The sequence below is a fragment of the Monopterus albus genome, unplaced genomic scaffold, assembly GCF_001952655.1.
Source record: "Monopterus albus unplaced genomic scaffold, M_albus_1.0 scaffold2.1, whole genome shotgun sequence".
NCBI classification, from domain to species: Eukaryota; Metazoa; Chordata; class Actinopteri; order Synbranchiformes; family Synbranchidae; genus Monopterus; species Monopterus albus.
In genome coordinates, this window is record NW_018127882.1 from 3,034,050 (window position 1) to 3,052,053 (window position 18,004).

Below are 18,004 nucleotides of genomic sequence, written 5' to 3' on the forward strand. Positions count from 1 at the left end.
TCAGCAGGTTCTTAAATTCAAGGGTTCACTCACTTTTTCCACCATGACTGTGAGTGATAAATGGGTGAGTTCAATTAGGACACTACAGACTATAATTGTTTGTGTTAGCACAATGTGTTTGTCTGTACCTTTGACTTAGATGAAGATCAAATCATATTTCAAGACCAATTACTGCAGAACGCCAGATAATTTTAAAGAGGTCATATACTTTTCCTTGTCACTAAATATATGTAAGAGACAGCACCTGACAGAGACCTTTTGACCTGAGACTAATAGCAAGAAGGTTCAGATATGCCGTGTAATTAACTGGATTTGACCCCTTAAACACGAGGTGGCAAGAGAGGAAATGCAATTTAATGACAGAGAAAAAGGAAGTATGTATAGCGCAGTAGCGAAAGCAGGTGAGGAGAATTAAAACAAGATACAGTGATAAGGGTGGGTTGAGCTGAGAGGATGCTAGAGTCCGTCACCTCTGTGGCCCAATATGTTGGAGACAGCAGCACTGTGTTATGTGCTCACAGAGGTCACGCTTCCAATTATACACAGCCACATGCATAAATACATCCTATCACCTCCTTTAACATCTGTCTGGCTGAATGGAACATATGTTTCTATCCAGAGACCAAGTGTGAGATTGAGGACAGAGATGAGTCATAGAAAATATACACAACAGCACAGATAAATCAAATGTACCAGACTCACAGAAGGTGGGCCCGCTTGTAGTGTTTCTGCGATGCTTACAACAGCAGTGATAACTTACTCTGAGACTGGCTGGGATATGCAGGAAGCAGCGCACAGCTCCAGTAGTGGGTGATTTCTCTGACAACTGAAACGCCCTGAGAGAGGGAAGGGAGCACCAGGCCCAGACCATCATGGGATTTATGGGAGCAATGCCATTCATCAGCCCGAGACTGGGGTCAAAATCTGGAGTTGGGAGAGAAACATGGATGAGAATACTTAGCGAGTAACACAGCAGGTGGTGGAAAAGCTGTGACACACAGTACACACACATTAAAAAATTTGCTTCTATTTCCTACCCACAGCTAACCTTTAGGGTGGCATCATTTGAGCACATGCTGGCTGTTTCATGTTCCATTTTACATTGTGTACTTCATCTCTGAACACAGAGCAACACTTCTTTCAAGAGTAGTGACACGCAAGCAGTTTATAAATAACTGAATATATCAGCTACTCATGAATAAATCATCTAACAAAAATATGAATATTTAAACTATTTTTACTTAGTCTTGTCCTTTTCTCATTCTCTCTCTCCAGATGTCTGTCTGTCTTTCTTAAAATCTCTGTTACACACACATTTGTAAGCTCTCTCACACACTCTCTTTTGCTCTCTTTCTATCCTCCCTCTCATTTTTAGTCTTTGTTTGATGACCTGTAAGACACAAAAGACATTTTAGAAAACACAGACGCTATATTCACAGGTACTGATTTAGACTGCACCTGGGCACACACAAACACACACATATTCACACATGTTCCCATCTTTTTTTGAAATGGAAATATGCTGCCCTCTCCCACGAGTCTCCTTTGCACCTGCAGCAGAGAAAGGAAGCCATTGTGTGGATGTATGTGTATGCAATGCTATGCATGCCAAGTCTCCATCCCTATGAATGACAAAAGCTTGACTGAGACAAAACTGAAATGAATGCACAACAAAGCACTGATGCAATATACACTCAAGAGAACTGGCATGAGGTTTTCCGTTTTCTAGAGGAGTTAACACTGAGAGAAAAATCTAGTTTGATGAGCTATTATAGTGGGAGGGATGGAAAAATGCTACCACTCACATGATACTGCTGAACTAAATGCCATAAAGATGAAGAGCTATGATACTGTGGTGGTTGACTTGGCTTTCTCCGTATACTTTTGATGACCCGACATCCATCTTTAGCCAGGTGACAGAGAGAGGGTGAGGAGGCAGGTGATAATGAAAACACTGCAGGGTTGCCAGAACAATGAATGACTTCTTCTGGTGAGGGGGAGGAGAGGAAGATGAATAACATAGAGAGGGAGAGAAATGTGATTCAGAAGTGAAGCAGCAAAACAGAAACAGAGCCATAAAGTCTGATCTAATTATTACAACAGCATTCCCAGGATGAACTGTTTCCCATTACAAATGTATTCACACATGTCCCTAATTGTATTTTTATCTTTATTTGTTGAGACAGAAATCCAAAAGCTGGCTGCTGAACAGCCAAACTGTAGTGCAATGTATCCTTTCCAGGTATTGTTACTGATTTTGTTTGGGGCCACCTGTTTAGAAACTGGCCAGTACAAGGATGTACCATAAGTTAGTTGTGGGCTTCTGAGTCTGTGCTTTCAGTAGAATAATGTAACAGTAAGGTAACTACAGAACTTACTGTATACTGGCCGCACTGTAATTTAGTGTCCTACAAGTTGTTTCTCAAACCAATTTTCAGAAAACAATGATTGCCATAAAGTTAAGAAAATTCAAGAATCTACAAAATTGCTGCATGGTTAGAAAATATTCAGTATTGATGACCCAAATCAACATTTTTAATGTTAGCTCTGAGGGGAGCCGGACTGGGAAGACTGAGGTTTACATTTACACCTGATGATACTCTTTTTATTTGAATTCTGTGTATACTATTAATGTCAGGTGTCCCAGGTCACCTCTAGATGTGGTCTGACTGATCCAACTGTTCTGATTGCAATGTGCTTGGCATGGATTTACACCTTGAATTCATTTAAAATGTGCTTTCCTTGTACAGGTAGGATATTCAGATCACAAGATGTAAGATATGCCCTAAAGTGTGTGTCAGCATGATTGCTGACAGCTCTGTCAGTTGACGTGACAAAGCCACTCAACACCAACAAAGGGAGCAATGACAGCATCGAATTCATCAATATCAGCAGCTTAGCTAACTTTGCTAGCGAGCAAAGAAGTCACTTTTGAGACAAGACTGGGGTTCTACATGTTTATAGCTCAGGTGGTGTATTTCAAGAAGCACACTGAAAAACACATCTGATTTAGAAAACCTCCTCACTGCCTATGCTACTACCCGAGTCTACCTTATCACTGAAAGTGTCCAAAACACTTCTCACACCATTATTTCATGTTTTATAATCAGTAGAAACAGCCAAATCCTTTTGCTGTTGCATGGCTTGACTCCAAAATGAGAGTTAAAATTCAGATCCATTTGAAGACGCAGCACTTACTGTGTCATGACAAGAAGTCCATCTTATGTTTCATTCAATACTGTTACTCAGTAATATTTGCTGATCACTGCAGTGAAGACAAAGCTGCAAAAGAAAAGCTAAAGAACAGCCTCAATTCAGTTAAAGCTGAAAGACACTTTCTGTAACAGTGAAATGTGCTCAAACCAAGTGGGAGAGGACTGGGTAAAAAAATGGACATGGACGTTATTGTTACTCTGTACACGCATGACTTTTCACCATCACTGACAGTTCGTACTGGTGGGGGATATGGCTCACATCCTGAATGGATATGAACAGTTGTCTGAAAACTTTGGAGATATGAGCAGCATAAAACCAAGCAAGCTCTTTTTTGTAGATGTATGCCCTTGTTAACCTAAATGCCGTGTGTAGATTATTTATACAGTGATCAATATTAATGTAGTTTTTATGTCTGTCAAAATATGATCCTCTTTGTTCCCGATCTTCTGTTACTTTTTGTACAAAGAATTTAATGAGGCTCTACCTGACCAGGAAAACACTGAGATCAGACAAAAAGTCATCTCCAGGGTTACATCCCAGCATCTTGTTTCTAGCTCTCTGAACCTTCAACAGACACAATCTGACCGCTCAAGGCTTTGTTTCTCTGTGTGCTGTTTGTGCTTCTCTCTACGCCTGCAGTCTGTATTGTTACATTGGTTTTTTGTTTTTTTTACTCTCTTTTGCTCCATTTGCTTGCCATGGTAATCCTATAACACCCTTTTATGTGCACAAAAATGAGCAAAAAAATGCTGTTTATTTGTCTTCCTGTAGTTACAACTTCTAAATTGATTGAATTAAGTTTGCACAGAATAAAGAGTAAGAACTAATCTACTTAGCAACATGGCAAACTCATCTCAAATGAAGCCTGTGTTTGTATTAAATAGTTGTAGCACATTTTCTAAAATTACGTATTTAATCCAAAAACAATAATGTAATAATACAAGAGATCATGAATGAGTCAGTTTGATAATACAAAACAACAGCAAAAAAACAAAGATTCTGTTCAATATTATGATTAAAATTTCACCCAAATTCAATTTAAAACCATTAAACAATGTGATGGTGAAAGCATTGGATGTACAGTCTCTTTTTCCAGGGGATGTTCAGCCGCTCCAGCTCTCTCATCACTATGGTAACAATGGCGTTCAGGTCCGGAAGCCATGTTTTATGTTTCATCACTAACAGTGCAGTGACCTAGCGTTTGAGTGGTGTCAGTGCAAAAAAGTTCCGTAGTGAAGAACTCCACAGAGACCCAGAGATCATGAATAGTGCCCTTAAACAAAAACCTCAAGAGAGACATTCTCCTTCCCCGTCCACCCACACAAGGCCGCGAGTCTGTCTGTATATCGCTGATATCTTTTTCTCTTGCTATTTGACTCCAGCGGTTTTAAAAAAAATCCATTTCTCTGTGAGCTTCTTCATTACGGTATATAGCACTGCCCTACAGCATTTACACATAGAGCACACCCTCAGCTTGGTGCTGTATTTTTTATGCTTCCTTTCAGCCTGCCTGTGCAGAAGAAACAGATTTGAAAAATTTAAATACATTTGACTATAACAGGCTCCTGACTGTCACTGGTGTACACCCTTTCTGCAATGGCACAACCTCGCCTCCTCTTTATGCTTCCTCAAACTGTGATTTCCACAGTAAATGTTCCCTCTCAGCAGAGTCAGCGATGGGTGGTGGTCGGAGGGACAGAGACTGCTGCTGTGAGGCATGCTGGATAATATGGGTAATATTTTCTGATGAACAAACAGCCCCGAGCCTCCTGGAACTTGGCCTTTTACACTCCCTGCCAACTGTCCCCCATCTGTATTGTCATTTCCCTCCTAATCTACACCAGCTATCTCTCAGAAATCCATCAATTTTTATTAAACATAAAGAATTCTTCATTTCATTTTCTGTACTGTGACAGAAATAAGTATATTACATTTGTTCTGATACGATTCTACCTGTGAAACCTTTATGAATTGCAATTCACATCATTAATTTTTACGGCATTCATTTCACCTCAACCTTACCATATAGGATATTAACCCTGGCTAAATCAATAATCTGTCACTACAGTAGATCAGATCCCATAGTAGGAGAACTTTTTTTTTTGTGAATGTGTATGTATAACTAACATGTGTCAAGTGAACTCAGCAGAAATAACAGTGGGAGACTCTCCTCCTCCTGTGAGCCATTTTGTTCATTCAAAAAACACTGACAGCTGAATTCCTCCCTTTGTAAAAATGCTCTGTGTGAAGGCAGCGCACATATGTGTGTGTTTGTCTGGAAAACAGCAAGAATGAGAGTAAATTCAAAGTCTCGTCAGCAGCTGCCTTGTGGCCTCTATCCAATAACACTTCTAATCAGAGTCCAAACCAGTCAATCAGTGCCTTTATTGCTTGTAACTGGAGCATCTATTTCTCTGAGAGGAGTCTATCATTACTGCCCTCATTGTCCCGGGGTGTTGTAAGTTAACAGCATTGCCATTTTGCAGTGAATACCAATGTGAAGCTACACTGACCATTACTTACTAAAAGGTGGCTAGTGGTTACAGCCGTACAACTGCAGCACCAGATAAAAACACTAAACCCCCTCCAGCTGACAGTCCTTTGACCTCCCAGTGGGGCAGGGCGAGTGAGCACTCACTTTTCTGACTGGAATCAATATGGTCCTGTTTTGTGTAAAGGGACAGTGCTTGCTCCAGAAGTTAACAAGAATATTCTGAACAGCACTGCTCAATAAAAAAAAGAGCATCTACTACTTATATAAACCTTCATAAAGTCACATTAAAAACATGTCAAGGCCTTCTTTAAATGACTTGTGTTATTATTTTAAGGACAATTTAAAAGACTGGACAAGGCTGGAAAAGTGGCCTATTACTGATAGCGCATGACTAATTACAACAGTAATACCTATAATGAACCGTATAAGACAACAACACACCAAGAAAATAAGCGTTACGAGGCATTAAATCAAATTGGGATTAGGTCTGAAGCTGGCAACATCCATACTGTAGAACAAACTCTCTCTTTCTTAATAAATAAAAAAAAAGTGCATCCACAGTAAGTGGTCGCTAATTAGTTGACAGTTTAATATTCTTGTTTTGCCACCAGCAGTTTGTTTGCTTTTAACATTCTGATGCCGATAGAAACCCACACTGGCACAGCTCAGGATCCAGCAGTTGCATTTTAAGTAACGTAATAATAACAAGTTAATAATTGTAAAGGGCATCACAGGCTAAGACCCACATCACCCAAGTGCTTATAGCAGATGAAAACATTACAGAACATAATTTCTGCCTTATTTTCTGTGCCCCTACATGGCAAAAGAATTGCTATATTACTATCTATATTTTATGCTTTCTCTTACTATTGTGTGCTTGGAGTATTTTACATTTTTAATTGACTTTAATGACTGCTTCACCTCAACTCCTCAGTATTAGTTTACATCTGAGCTATGGCAGGAATGGACTCAACCATATGCACCTTCCAGAGGAGGAAAAACCCATGAGTTTTAGAAAAAACAATTAGTCTGTCAAAGCATTTATTCAGCCACCAGTAACAGCCATTAATTCTAAATATATAATGCTAATAAATTTAAAACTGGAAGATAAATATCTACTTTTAATTCCAGGCTTTCTGAAGGTTCTCTCCATGTTGAGGCCCTGGGTACCAAGTTCCACTTTTCCACACAACACCCCCTGCGTATGGCCTCTAGTCTTTTATTGTTCACATGCAGCTGTCACTCAGACTTGCAGGATACCAGCTTCACCGTTACATTTTCCTCTTTTTACTCCTCATATCATCAACTGATTTGCACAGCTACAGTATATGTAAATTCATGCAAATATCAAACACAATTGAAATTAAATTTGCATTGTTCTCTTTTTTTTTTACCTAGAGTTCAGTACTGCTGCATTAATTAAGTGCTGGAAACAAACACCTGTGTCACACTTGTTCAGTTAATCCACTCCTCAGAATCAATAGTTCTTAGTCCTCAGGCCATGATCAGAGCCCTTAAGATAGAAGAGCTGTGACAGCAAGGGGTCAAAAACGGTAGCGGGTCACATGACTCGTAGCTCCATATAGTTCCATGCCAGTGATTTTATATCAGGATTTATCAGAAACGTACTACTTTTGACTTGAACAGCCTTGCAAAGCAATTCTGTGTTCTGTTTTCATAAATAGCTCCGCTAATTTAACAGGTTAGCTAGGTACTGAATGATTAAAGTGACCCAATATTTGAGAGAGACAGTCAAAAAGGTTGTAGAACTTATGTCACAAGTATAATTATTGCTACTGATTTCAATTACTTTAGAAGATAAAAGTCAAGTTAGTGTAACTCTGTGATGCTGCTTCTAATGTTTGGAACTATTTGACTTTCCCATGATCTGCCATTAGTGCAAAAAAAAGTTTCTTATAGAGTCAATTGAGATGTCATCATCCTCCCTCTTAATCCACTCTGGCCATGAGCGCTGCAGTGAAACCAGAACATACAGGTTGTGTTCCACAAGTAAGAAAACCTCATTCAAAATTGCACCAACATTGCTAAGGTCGTGTCCCAGAAGAGACCATGAGCGAGTTTAGGGGCCATAGCCAATTCAGATACAGCTGTGATAACAGCTGGACTGAGAGCATACAACTGCAGCACTGAGTGCTGAAGATATTAGACAGCAGAGATTGCACAGGTATATATTGACAAACATCTGTAAACTACTTTTAAAATGCCTTTAGTCAGGCAAGTAGGCTTCATTGTGCATACAACTGTACAGCTACTCAGCAGTCAGTTTCAGCAGTCCTTATATTGTGTTGCTATCAGCTATAACATTCAAGGTAACTGTAAATTTCTGCAGGGCTAAGCGTTACATATTTTAATCTTTTTATTTAAATTCACGGTTTGTTTGTTACATTAATTAATGTACTGTAATTCCTATGGGAACATAATGTTGCTCTTTCATTCGTAATACTGAACCTTTTGTCTTGCATGAGGGACATTGTACTGTAATTCATGTGAAGGACTGAAATACCTCTACGACTATTGGATGGATTGTCATGAAATCTCACGGATATTTACTGTCCCAGGAAGTTACTGTAAATCTCAATGACTGATGTGTGATCTGCTGACTTTACCTCTACTGCCATCAAGTTGACCCTTTTGGTTTGAATGTCTCAAAAACTATCAGGGGATAAAACCAATGAATATTCCTCATGTTTTTGTATAGATATGAAACGAGGAGGGCCAAAGACGACTAAAAACATTTCATTGAAGAATTTCAGCATCAGTGAAGTATAGGTGTGGCTTGGTCTTTTGAAACAAACACTAAATATTAGTCAGTATCAATGATCAAGGAATAAAACTTTTACACATTACTTAAAAATGTATATGTCTGTCCTGGCCATAACACTTTTGCCTGTTAAGACAATAAATAGCTGGTGAGGTTGAACAAAGGACAGAGGTATGCAGGGGTGTAATCAGTACCAAGACAGTTTAAAAAAAACTGCCTTCATCTTTCTTTAGAGAATGTGAGTTACTTCTTACTTCTAAACTCTGACAAAACCGAAGTTATTGTGCTTGGGCCTGAAAACCTTAGAAATCTGCTGTCTAATCATATAGTTACTTTAGATGACATAGCTCTTGCCTCCAGTACTACTGTGAGGAACCTGTGAGTCATCTTTGATCAGAATATGTCCTTTAAATCACACATAAACCAAGTCTCTAGATCTACTTTCTTTCACCTGCGCAATATTGCAAAAATCAGGAGCATCCTGTCTCAAAGTGATGATGAAAAACTGGTCAATGCATTTGTCACTTCCAGGCTGGACTACTGTAACTCTTTACTATAAGTATATCCCAATAATTCCCTAAAAAGCCTCCAGTTAATCCAAAATGCTGCAGCCAGAGGACTGACAGGAACGAGCAAGAGAGATCATATCTCTCCCATATTAGCTTCTCTCCACTGGCTCCCTGTAAAATTCAGAATAGAATTTAAAATCCTTCTCCTAACATACAAAGCCCTTAATGACAAGGCTCCATCATATCTTAAAGACCTCGTAGAGCCTTATCATCCTAACAGAGCACTTCGCTCTCAGAGTGCAGGTTTACTTGTGGTTCCTAGAGTCCACAGAAGCAGAATGGGAGGCAGAGCCTTTAGCTATCAAGCTCCTCTCCTATGGAACCAACTCCCAGTCTCAGTTCGGGAGGCGGACACCCTCTCTACCTTTAAGACTAGACTTGAGACGTTCCTTTTTGATAAAGCTTATAGTTAGGGCTGGATCAGGTGACCCTGAGCCCTCCCTTAGTTATGCTGCTATAGGCCTAGGCTGCTGGGGGGCCCCATGATGCTCTGAGTTTCTTTCCCCTCCCCTCCTGCTCTCCTCTCCTCTCCTCTCCTCTCCCCTCCTCTCTCTCCCTATGCTTCTATATGCCAGCATTACACATTACTAACTTTGTGTCTCCTCTCCCGTAGTGTGTCCTCTCTCTCTCCCTGTACCTTTCTGCAGGTTGCCCTGGCCCTGGAGCTCTATGTCTCTGATGAGCAGTCCCCAGCCACATCGACCTGATCAGTGTTTGATTGTTGTGTCGTGTTGCTTTTCTTCTTTTGTCTCTCCTCTATCCACTCACCCCAACCCGTCGAGGCAGAAGGCCGCCCACCAAGAGCCGGGGTCTGTCGGAGGTTTCTTCCGTTAAAGGGAGTTTTTCCTCCCCACTGTCGCCAAGTGCTTGCTCAAGGGGGATTTGTTGGGTTTTCCCTATGTAATAATATTGATAACAGTAAGGTCTAGACCTTACTTTGTAAAGTGTCCTGAGATGACTTTTGTTGTGATTTGACGCTATACAAATAAAATTTGATTTGATTTGATTATGAGTTCTAAAGTCTCTTGAAAACTCTTGAAAAAAGCTAAATGATATCCCTGAGATAAAGTGCCTTAGACATGTCTGCCAGAGTGAATAAATCCTGCCAGGTTTAGAGATGAGAGTGTCTGTGTGTCTGTGATAATAAGTGGTAGCTTGTAAGGCTGTGAGGTTAGAGAGAGAGAACGAGAGAGAGGGAGAGACACCAAAACAGAGAGGCAGACGTAATAATATTTGACAGAGAGGGGAGATGGAGGGAGAACCATTTTTCTGGCTCTTCCGTGGTATTTTGCTAGCATCACACTGTGGGTATATGACTTAGTCATACAACATCCTCCTTCAATATCCCAATAAAAACAGTGAAACAACATACACAATCTCCATTTACCAACTCTGACCATAAAGATATCTATCATACAGAGATCAATAAATGTCTCATCATTATGGTCAACACAACTCAAGCTACCTGCTTGGCTTCAATAACATCAAGCTGTGCTGACAAGCCAGAAGGAGTTCATCTGTCTCACATAATCTCTACATTCAAGTGATGATACTCTATGTATTTTGACAAAAAACACAAACATACACATTTTACATGAATTTACATTAGTTTCCTGGAGACGTATCTTAGCCTTAACCTAACCTAACCCTGCCTAACTTTAAATTAAGTCGTCACCCTAAATTAAATGACTTACATTATGGGGACCAGTACCTGGTCCCCAAGAGGAAGGTCAAGTCCCCCACAATGTGAGATGCACACACTCACACACACACTCACTCAGTCAGTCATATGTTATGTTGTATGTGTTCCTAACTATCTGTGCGATGACCAACAAAAAGCTTCACTATTTTGACTCTAAACTAGAGGCAAAGACTCACCAGGGCTTTCTTCTCTTTCCACCAGTTGTTAATTCATTCAAATTAAATTCAATTATTAAATAAATACTATTGTTTTACAGCTTGGTAGCAGTCATTTTGGATCTAAATGATATCTGCTTCATCACTGGATGTTTGGCCATGACATGGTCCGGGACAAGCCGAGCCTCTTGTATTTTAGCACATGAGGAAGCGCGCAAGATGAAATAACTAGCTTTTAAAACCTACCTGAACCTGCTGTGCTTAATTTTGAAAAAGTAATTTATGCTGAGAATAACTGGACCTAAACTCAAATATGAGTGTATCATACAGTGATAACACTAACACTGGCAGAGGTATTGTGCTCCATCATTTAATAAACAGCTGCTGTGAAGAAGAGAAGCAATGCATGATGTGCACTTTCATACTCATGTCAAAAGGGATTTAATCTTCACCACTGATTATCGCAGCACATGACCTTCATTTCAAGTAAGTCCACAAAGATTCATATGTGAAATTCTCTATTGTAAGTACATCAGAGACAGTTACTAACATGTTTAAAGGCCTGATGCTTGTTCCATTAAACAGGCCTCTGTTCATGTCAAAGGTGGGAACGTGGGGTCACCTGATTTGTCCTGCCCTGGCAGACGCAACAACGCTAACTGGAGAGCAAGGTATAGGTCAGTTAATGAAAATCTGTGCACGCCCACACAGTCCTGCCACAGCTTTAATCAGGACCAATAATTAACATTTGTGTGGGTGTAAAATAGCTCCGCACAGCCTTTAAACCCAGCAACACTGAAAGGACTTTTGAGATGCTATGCACAACCAGTGGGTGAAATACAATACCTGCTCATTATACCACAATATCTCATTTTCCATTTCTCCACATAAAAAAATACAGACTGTACATGTGACTGCTTCTCTGGTTTTAAGCCAGTTCTATCTCTAAACTGAATAAATAAAGATGGAATTTACACAGATCATCTCATCCAAATGCTTCTAAGAAACAGACAACTGTATTTCCCAAAATGTCAGTTTTTCTTTAATGTATAAATTATTGAACTGCATTTCAGTCTTCATCCATGATTTAGTCTGCACTGTCCAATGAGCTTCACCAACAGAGAAGATGCACTTTGTCACTTCTGCTTTTAGATATTTGCTATATAAATAGAGGATTATTGTTATTAATAAGGTGTTACTCAAGTGCGCAGACTGAATGGAGAGTTCCCTGACAACACTAAACATGCCTCAGTTTGCCTTAATTCTATGTTATCTGTCACTTATATGTCAAACTGCTTTCTTTTCATTGTGGCAGAAAGAGGCTGGCTTGAGATCAGTCTGTATTTTTGTCTGTCCATCATGCCATTGTCAACTGAGTTTCATCAAAGTTAGGCAAAGCAGTTTAATTTTTATAGCACATTTCATATTTCAGAGGCAATACAAAGTGCTTCACACAGGCAAAGAGAAACATCAACATCATAAAAAATGCATTATAACCAGACTAAAATCAGTTAAGGAAAAAATAAAGATAAGACTGTTAAAATGAGATAAAATGAAAACAAAAATAGACAAAATATTTGTTTGGTGCAGTAGTAGGCAAACTGTTTCTGTATAGTTTTATAATATCCTTAAAATTATCACCATTGAAAGGCAAAAACTGTCTATGGTGTGTATACCATTATTGACTGTGCAGATGTCTGTTGGATGGTGTCAGCCTCTGAACAATCAGAAGTTTGTTTCTGTTTCTTTCTCACCAGTAGTTTTCCTGTTTCCTCCCATCACATTTTTCACTCAGGTAGAAACATTTTAACTTCCACAGGTGCGTCCCAGTGTCACAACGTGGCCCCCCACCCCCAGGCAAATTCAAGTGCAGTCACATTTTATCGTTGAATAAAATTGTGCCCCGTTTTACAATTTGGCACTGTAAGAGTCAACAGCTATGGTACATTAGTAGCTCTGTGATGTTGAGCAGGTGTAAAGGTTTGGCATCAGCACCACTTCAGTTTAGTGCGTTAGCATGGAACATTTACTAATTAGCACTAAACACAAGATACAACTGAGGCTGATGGGAATGACAAACAGACCAACATTGTCACTCTCACAGCCTTGATGCTAGCATGGATTAAAAAACATTGAGACAGCTGCCTTTTTAACTAAATGTACTGTACCATATCAATACTAATATACTATCTTGACCAAACAAAGATGCTATGTTGTTACCCTGTGTGTGTGTGTGCGCACTATTATCTGGTTCAAAGTTACGCTGTCTGCTGTGTTTTGAGTATGTTCGGACTGCTTCAAAAAGGTCACAAGGTTCAGACTGGAAACAAGACCCTGTGTTTCTCGCCAAGGTCTACTGAACCTATGGATTATGGATGGAATTCAGCAAAGGTCAGGTTTACTGCCAGGGGGCCTTCTTTCAGCCGCCTGTTAAAGTGCAGGCAGACAGGGAGTGTGGATGCACGGTCATAACTAGACGGCACTCAGCAGTCAGCTTTGATTGACCTGCATTTCCTCTTCATAAATGGTTCAAGGGAGATGCAGACAAAGATGGTAGGAGTGGAGTGAAAGAAAATGATCTGGTAGAAGCACTTCAAACAGAATCATTTCATCCTTTCTGCCAAAGTGTGAGCTCATCTGTCTGCAGATGGATGATAGTGAGCTCCACCAAGGCAAAAGCACCACACCGATTTCCTGATTAGTATAGAGATTATATAAGCATTTTGTTTCAAACTAAGATATGGATCCATTAATAGCACAAAATGTGATGGTTCTGTCCAAATGTTTTGAACTGTAGATGTTAAAAAAGAGCATATTTTAGGTCCTTGATATTGTTAATTCGCTAAATAGATATGCACTCAGGAAGAACATATACAATGTGTATTAGGATGAAATTTATCATGCTTTCTATAATAATGGTAATCTTAAAAAAAGAAAAATAAGAACTGTATGCAAATGTACTTTAGATAGATATATTACCTGGCAAACACACTGTAGATAATACAGGGAACTGCATATTTACTACACAGAGTAGTGGGCTTTATTACCTGAACTGTACCTAGAGTATGACTGATGCTTAATTCTAGCATATTTTTATTGCCATCATAAATAACATTATTCAATATTAACTGTATATAAAAATGCTTTACTCTAAGCAACATAAGAAGGAAACAGAAGTACTACTCTGCATACTGTCTACAGTTATTCCTTTCAGGCAGGACAGGCATAGGCAGAGCCAGGGGGTGGCCAAGTGTGGCACCAGCCACCCCCAGAATCTATTTGTCCACCCCTGGTGCCATCTCTGCCACAGTCACAATGTGATGATTGTCAGTATTAAGGTGCAATGTAAGCATAAGGAGACATATGTGATCTATCAGAACAAATTTAGAAGATGTATTCGATCACATCAAAAATCAAGTGTTTGTGCCTAATCCAGTCTGACATACTTGAAGGCGAAGTGAAAAGGGCCAAATTCGGACAGCAGCCATCATGGAGGGAGGGAGATGCAATATCATTCCCAAACTGTTGACATGAAAATTGTCATAAATCATTGCTGAAAAATGAGAGTTAAAAAGCAATATTTTCTAGTGCTTGTTCTCATGTCTGCACGCCTGGCCAGTCACAACATGCATTGATGTGAATGGGTGATGATTGACAGTTTTGGATGTTCACAGACATTTTTTGGACAAAGAATCCTCTTATCTAATGCCAGAAGGATGTGGGAAGAGGGGCTTTCCATACGAATATGACCATGCAAAAGGCACTTTGGATGGAATATAAAACTCGCTTAAACTTCAAGAGCAATAGCCACTTTAGCCCACATCTGTGCCTCTGTTCATTTTTGCTAAGAAAAAGTAAATATTTCAATAAAGTTTTGTATACAGAATGTTTAATAGTTCATTAAGGGTTGACATGAAATTGATAATTTTCTAATATATAGTATTTGTGATATAGAAACATACTGTATAAGCTGGCTTTACATAACAGTGCACGAAATTGGCTATAATGGAAACCAAAACTAAACCACACCAGAGATTATACTACCAAACTGACAAATGCACACAATGGAGCATGGAAAGTGCATGACGAGCAGAGCAGCTGTAGCCTTCTGAGGATAGGTCAGAGGTCATTGAGATGGGAAGTGCCAAGAGGCCAGGCTGTTGAACCTCTGAATGGAAGCAAACAAAAGCATAGAGAGGACTATATTCTAATAGACAGTATTGTAAAAGTCACTCTAGATTCAGAGTGACAGCAGGGTCACAGCGGCTTCACCACTCCATTCTCCTGTGACATAAGGCAGAATTAAAACGAGGGTCAATAAGGTACAAAGACTGTGAAAAGGAAGCTAGAGAAATGTAATTCTACTTTTGACCTGAGACCTTTTTTTTGCTCATCCAAATTAATGCACATTTTTAGAACAATCCCAAGAGGGAATTTCAGTTCACATTTTCTCATTCCTCTTGTGTGCCTCTCTCCAGATGGGAACCATAACATGACAATGGACTCAATGATGATGCCCATGTCAGACCCCAATTCCTGGGCAACAGCCATGAGCAACCTGGGGATGGCTCCAACAAGCATGACTGGACTGCACCTCATGCCAGGTACCGCAGATAACTTGCCATGCTGTCAAACAGGTCATAAGGTGCCACACAAAAATGCATTGTGCTGTGCAGTGAATATATTGATATGGGACTTTTTGTCCCACATCCCATAAAAAACCCTTTAAATTTATGAGATTTATGTGGACACTCCAATGTGTTAGAAACATTTGTCAGGCTTTTAGTGGAGGAACTGTTTCTTTTTGACATTTTTTGTCATTAGAAGATATACTGTAAGAAAGGCAAACCTGCCTATGTGTTTAAAGGAAGGATAAACCACTGCCTTAAAGTTACAGAACCTCTTTTAGTTGTTGGCTTGAATTCACAGACTGGCCAGAAAAAATGTGTGTAGGAGGACAGATGAGTAACAGTGCTTCCTCCCCCATCTGCTGCCCTCAGTGTGCCCTTGAGCAAGTCAGCGAGCATCAGCACTGAAGCAGTTGTACTCACAGCGCCGGGCAGCTATTGATGCATTAATGTTTGAACGTCTGGAGCTTCCCCTCCTCTGCATTTACTCCCCTAGGCAGTCATAATTAAGGATGATCTGTTAGTTCATTTTCCTGCTTAACTAAAGGTTTTAAAATGCAAAAATGTCTGGAGGATGACTGTGTGACTGTTTTCATACCTGTGTGGGGCCCATGAGGGCGGTACAAAGCCCTGACTGTACAAAGTCCAGCTGGAGTTGTTTACAGTGTATGTAGTAACCGCTTTAAGGAGTTTCCCTGCTTACCCTCCTACTGTAGCTGATTAGCTACAAAATAGTGCGTGCACATTTTAATGTAGGTGTCCAAAACATTTTTGGAAATATGTTTATTCACTTTCTTGCACCACTACATGTCTGTATGAAGTTATGGCCAGCAGCTGGTTGTCTTAGCTTAGCATAACAACTGAAAGCAGGGGGAAACAGCTGGCCCAGTTCTGTCCAAGGATAACACAGTCACCTCTAAACATCACTACAAGGTGATAATTCAATGCAGCTGGGAAAGAAACAGTCCTGCAGTGAGCTTTAGGAGGTTTTGGCATGCAGATTCTGTTACCTTTGGATAGAACCAGGCTTCATCCTGCTCTCAGTCTTTTTTGAAATAGTCCCTCAATAACACAATGATATTGTCACTTCTACAATAACACAATGTAAACCTAGATATTGTCACTTCTACATTTGGGTTTTAAACTATCAAAGAATAGCATGTTAATTGGTGAGCTTTGGAGGTGCCTGAAGGTGGATTTTGTCACTTTTGTGACACAAGGCTAACTATTTCCCCTGTTTCTAGTCTTCATGCACAAACTAGGAGCTTCATACAGTATTTACCTATATATTTCTTAAGATACAGTTCACAACCCAAGCTGAGGCATGAGCTGACTCCTTCTGGTCAAGAGTGTGACTACTAAACACAAAATGCACAGTTACTGTACAGCTCAGTGACACAATACCATCAACAATATAAGAAATTACATGTATAAAATCACAGACTTTAGTGCACAACAAAAAGCAAACATAACGAGCTCATATTTTTGAAATAAACATACAGTTCCCCCATCTATTAACATGGTGTAATGTTTGTTTGTAATTAAAAATAAAAGTTTTTTATTGTAGTGATTCAATTTGAAGTTATAAAAACTGCTGAATGTGTTTTATAGGCAGTTTCAAGCTGACAGCAGGCTTTGCATCACGACTGAGCTGGGCTTTCATTGGTACACCTGACTAAAAAGTGCCGAATTCCCTTTAATGAGACTTTTTTGCAGCTTTTACTTGAGAGGAATTAGAGGCATTGTCTGTCAGTCAGGAACTGTATTTTGACAGCTCTGCCTGTGAGAAATTAGTCTCTCAAATTGCTTTCATAAATATCCTTTTAACTAATCTACATTCATTTGCAATGTGTCACAAGGAGTGTTTCATTTATTCTGAGCCATATTTTTGAAAGGAAAATCATTACATCTGAATAATAAGAGACTGAATATACTAAAAGCTCAATTCTCAAACTCACAAGGTCTCATTACTGTCATTACTGCACTGTATTAACTTTATACTTTAGTCCAATGAATCAATAATTCCCACAGGACACGAGTACCAGTAGCAGCAGAGAAGCAAGTGTTCTTTAAGAAATGTGGGCTCCAGGTGCAAGCTCAAATTAATTGAAAGTGAATAGCCATGAAGATCTATGAAGGTATGCGTCACAAAGGTTTTGTCATCTGACCATGTCCTGGGCAGTTTGTAGCATAAGTCTACCGGCAACCTACAAACACAAACATCCACAGAACAGTGGCGTAAAGCAGAGACACACCAAGCTGGCATGAAAGAGCAGAGACGTAGGCTGACTGTTGCCTCGCCTCACTCCGCCTTTGTGTGGGACAGTCAGTTCAAAAAAAGTGAGATTTGAACACACAGCAGAGACTACAGCCAACTAGCACCTACGTTCTGTGCCTGCATGAGATAAATAACTCCCCCTGCCAGCAGGTGGCAGTATCTGTATTTGCCATTCAGAAA

At 39.7% G+C, this 18,004-nt stretch overlaps 1 protein-coding gene across 1 annotated transcript in view; it reads right to left on the reverse strand.

Annotated features, from left to right (window-relative positions):
• The window catches only part of LOC109955263 (ecto-NOX disulfide-thiol exchanger 1-like), an 11,350-nt gene extending 9,481 nt beyond the window's left edge, over window positions 1-1,869 (reverse strand). Inside the window, exons 1-2 of the mRNA XM_020591254.1 lie at window positions 1,806-1,869; window positions 761-924 (exon numbers count right to left, since the gene is read on the reverse strand). Of these exons, the coding sequence (XP_020446910.1) occupies window positions 761-924; window positions 1,806-1,830 (189 nt within the window). The 5' untranslated portion in view covers window positions 1,831-1,869. The remainder of the gene's footprint in view (window positions 1-760; window positions 925-1,805) is intronic.
• Window positions 1,870-18,004: the final 16,135 nt, after the last annotated feature.